This window comes from Octopus bimaculoides, chromosome 19 (assembly GCF_001194135.2).
Source record: "Octopus bimaculoides isolate UCB-OBI-ISO-001 chromosome 19, ASM119413v2, whole genome shotgun sequence".
Taxonomy (NCBI): domain Eukaryota; kingdom Metazoa; phylum Mollusca; class Cephalopoda; order Octopoda; family Octopodidae; genus Octopus; species Octopus bimaculoides.
Window position 1 is genome coordinate 4,079,462 of NC_068999.1, and position 4,728 is coordinate 4,084,189.

The 4,728-nt window shown below is 39.1% G+C and overlaps 1 protein-coding gene across 1 annotated transcript in view; it reads left to right on the forward strand.

The window, feature by feature from the left end:
- The window catches only part of LOC106884053 (anoctamin-4), a 120,452-nt gene that overhangs the window by 114,777 nt on the left and 947 nt on the right, over positions 1–4,728 (forward strand). Inside the window, exons 20-24 of the mRNA XM_052974885.1 lie at positions 582–757; positions 1,959–2,111; positions 3,374–3,426; positions 3,792–3,964; positions 4,419–4,524. Coding sequence (XP_052830845.1) covers positions 582–757; positions 1,959–2,111; positions 3,374–3,426; positions 3,792–3,964; positions 4,419–4,524 — 661 coding nt within the window. The remainder of the gene's footprint in view (positions 1–581; positions 758–1,958; positions 2,112–3,373; positions 3,427–3,791; positions 3,965–4,418; positions 4,525–4,728) is intronic.

The window sequence follows — 4,728 nt, forward strand, 5'->3', positions numbered from 1 at the left end:
TTTTTTTTTTTCAATTTTGAATAGTTTTATTACCCTTATTATTATTATTATTATTATTATTATTATTATTATTATTATTAGTATCATTATTAATTCTGCAAGCTGGCAGAATCATTTTTACACCAGGTAAAAAGCTTAGCGGCATTTCATTTATCTTCACGTCCTGTATTCAAATTCCGCCAAGGTTGACTTTGCCTTTCATCCTTTCGAGGTCGATAAATTAACTACCAGTGAAATACTAGGGTCGATGTAATCAACTTCCCCAAAATTCCTGGCCTTGTAGCAAAATTTGAAACCATTATTATCATTAGTATTCCACCAAAGCCAATTCTGCCTTTCATTCGTTTTGGGGTTGATAAAATAAGTACCAGTTAAGCCCTGGGATCGATCTAATCAACTTACCACCTCCCCCCAAAATTGCTGGCCTTGTGCTAAAATTTGAAACCGTTTTTACTGTTGTTGTTGTTGTTGTCATTTCCAATAAACTTCTTATTTTGTCTCCTTGCTTTTCTCCCCTTCGTCTCCAACGCCACCTTGACGTAATGCCACCACCTTCACCTTAAACCGGTTCCACCAACCAGGAAGCTGCAAAACTGGTGTAAAGTCCATTACAACCGCGTCAAAGACACCGAGGAAGGTGAGGACGACGACGATGATGATGACATTGACGACAAAGAAACAGCGAAACGATGGGAAGTGGACTTTCTGATGACAGAAGCAAATCCACTGGGGATGTTTTACGAATATCTGGAAATGGGTGAGTCACACTTTCCATGCAATCCTTTTATTCACACACACACACACACACACACACACACACACACACACACACACACACACACACACACACACACCTAGATCTAAGCTCTATACTCTCAGCTGTACGTTCGCTCAAACACATTCACAGAAAGATTTATTTAAGGGAGATAACTGTGACAGCTACTATAACAGGTACATATTGTAGAATAGACTTGTCTCCCTTATGTTATGTTCATCGCTGAATGGATACTGGTCTCTGGTGAACGTTAAGTTTATGAACAAAATGACTGTAGCCACCCTAAAGATCGCGGGTTCGTATCGCAGTCTGGGTTTCTTTTTTTGTAGTGTTACCATACAGGAGAACTAGTTCTCTATCCAACAGTTATAAGAAACTGATCTTCCGACCATGTTACAACAGTCCTCGCTGTTGCTTTATCCTCTGGATAAACCTGTAGCCAGCAGATCAATGATCAGTGGTATTCCAGACGTGACTCTCTTGACAGTTATTCAAACATTGTGCATCTATGGATGTATTATCAAAAATGTCAATCTATTTGGAATAGTAGGGTTTTAGCTGTGGTATTAGCTGTTATTTCTGGTAGGTCAAGCAATCCTCACATTGGTTTGAAATGGTCATGTTATTGTTTAGCGTCAGGACAACTCAGACCTGATCAAATGGATTCCAGACGCGACCATTCCGTCTTTTCGATATATTTATTTTACATGATCTCGTGTAATGTTCCTTATGAAATGTTGGCTGCTATTTCTAGCAGGTCACACATTTCAGCTTCCCCTGACTTCATTCTCAGCCAACGTCTTTGCCCAACACAGTCTGTTTCAACTTCTTGTTAACCACGAAAGATTTTTCACTTCAACCATTGGCATATTGTATATCAATAATGATGATGATGGTAATAATAATAATAATAATAATAATAATAATAATAATAATAATAATAACCCTATTGTATACAATGTTCAAGACTGAATGTTGAAATGGATATAATTATTCTTAGGGAGATGCAGATCTTTCACTAATTAAACACAACTCATTGTGGTTATTATTCTCTTTTTTATTAATTAATTAATTAATTAATTAACTCATTGATTTGCTAATACCAAAGTGTTTCATCATGCTCCCATGATCCCTTCTTCAGCAGCCAGTCTACATGATCTTTTTTTATTTTCATTTCTTGCAGTGATACAGTTTGGCTTTGTGTCCATTTTTGTGGCAGCATTCCCATTGGCTCCTGTCTTCGCTCTGCTAAACAACATTCTGGAAGTTCGTCTTGATGCCTACAAATATGTCACCCAGTTCCGTCGACCGTTAGCAGCCAGAGCTCAAGACATTGGTAAAGTGGCACCAATTCTAATCTTACAACTGTTGTAAATACAAGGATCTCAGATCTAATCTTAATCTGACTATATTAGAGATGTTAGGTGGATAAGATTGAGGGTGGATGCTAGTGTTACCTGGGTAGGTTTCATTAGTAGAGACGCTGTGAGCTGAATGGAACTGGTAAATGAAGCTAGTGTTAGGCAGATAAGATTGGTGGGTGGAGCCTGATGTTAGCTTGGTGAGATTGGTGGGTGGAGCCTGATGCTATCTAGGTGATAAGTGGGTGGAGAGCTTGAGGCTATCTAGGTGAGATAGGTGGGTGGAGCCTGATGTTATCTAGGTGAGATAAGTGGGTGAAGCTTGGTGCGATCTAGGTGAGATTGGTGGGTGGAACCTGGTATTAGATAGATGAGATTGGTGGGTGGTGTCTGGTACTACTTAGATTAGTTTGGTGGGTGGAGCCTGATACTAGTTAGGCGAGATTGATGGATAGCATCTGGTCATAACTAGGTGATATTGGTGGGTGGAGCCTAGTGTTACATATATTTCAATAGTCAGTTGTTTCTTCTTAATAATCATAAACCTTTCTTCTATAGACGTAAGGCCTGATACTTTTGAGGGGAGGGGATAATCAATTAAATTGACTTGTGCTCAAATGGTATTTATTTCACCAGCCCCGAAAGGATGAAAGGCAATTCAACCTGAACAGAGTTTGAACTCAGAATGTATAGATAGATGAAATGGTGCTTAGCATTTTTGCCTGGCATGCTAATGATTCTGCCAGCTCACCACCTTAATAATAATGATAATAATAATAATAATATTAATAATAATTTTGGTACAAGGTCAGTAATTTCTGGGGAAGGTATAAGTCAATTATATTGACCCCCCAGTGTTCAATTGCTACTTATTTTATCGACCCAGGATGGATGAAAAACAAAGCCAGCCTTGGCAGAATTTGAACTGAGAACGTAAAGATGGATGAAATGCCACTAAGCAATTTATCTTTCTAACGACTCTGCCACCCCATTAATAATAATAATGATGATGATGATTATAATCTAAGAAACTTGGTGAGAAGGACCTGTGCTTTGTTATATCAACCTTAGTGTATAACAGGTACTTTCAGACGGTGTGAGCATCAGAAAGGTTTGAAGAGCAGACATTAAATGCCACAAAAACACAAATAGAATTGAATGGTGCTTCTTTATTCTCTACAAAACCAGTCTTTGTGTGTTTATCGAAATTTGGCTAATGTTGTTCTTGTTGTTATAGGTATCTGGTTTGGAATTCTGAAAGGAATTTGTATAATATCTGTCATCACAAATGTGAGTATATTTCATTCATTCATTTATGTGTGTGTGTGTGTGTGTGTGTGTGTGTTAGAGAGAGAGAGAGAGACTCTTTCTTGATCATAATCTAACACACACACACACACACACAGCACTCACCCTGTGCCACACACCCTGCACCCCACACACACTGTGCCACTCTTCCTATGCTACTCACCCTTTGCCACTTAGCCATTTCTGTACCACAGAACCATGTCTGCGCAACACACCCTGTCCCATCCCACACACCCTATGCCACTAATTCCGTGCCACTAATCCTGTGTCTGCTCCACTCATATGTGTCTGTTCATCCTAATACAATGTCGTGTGAAATAAACAATAAAGTCCTCTTCTCTTTACAGGCATTAATCATAGCCTTCACATCTGATTTCATCCCTAAGATGTTGTACAAACATGTCATAAGTCCCAACGACACCCTTGAGGGTTATGTGGAATTCAGTTTGTCTTACTTCAACATAAGCGACTTCCAACCCCGAAGCAAACCAACTTTTGACTCAAACATCACAGAGTGTCGGTAAGTTGTTTTTTTTTATGAACTGATATAGGAGGGAGGGAGAACTATGTGCACTTCTAAGGGGGACATTCTTGGAGTGACCGGTTTCCTAACTGAAAAAGAAAAATTTCCAGAAAACAGAAGAGATTTTATTAGGGTCCAAATAGGCACTGAACCTGACCAATTTTTTTTAAAGAAAGATTGTCATCTTAATTTTAGAACAAAAATAGGGAAAAGTTGTATTAACCATAGATTAAGCATCCAGGTGTAAAGACTGTTTCTTAGACTTCATTGTCTCAGGTTTGTTAATATGAATAAATGGGCATAAAATAGCAACAAAGGTAGAACATTGTTAAATATTCTCTCACCTGCCTCACAGAAGACCAAGGTTGAATTTCCTATGGATGCCAGGGATGGCGTGCATTTTTTTGTTTTGTTCCAGCTGGGCCTTAACCATTTATGTCTTTAATTCCAGGTACAAAGATTTCCGATATCCCCCTGATTCTCCAGACAAGTATGAGCACACCTCCATCTACTGGCACATCCTTGCGATTCGTTTGGCCTTCGTTATAATATTCCAGGTAAGAATGTTTATTGAAAATGATTGTAGTTTAGTCCCCCCCACAACATCCCTGACCAAGCAAATACAAGTTTAAAGGTTCAAATTCCAGCTATGGCCATGAGGCTGACACTGGGTCTAACACACGCTGAGTTTACCAAAACATTACTCCACCATCACCACCACCACCACCAACTCCACCCTCCCCACCATCACCACCACCACC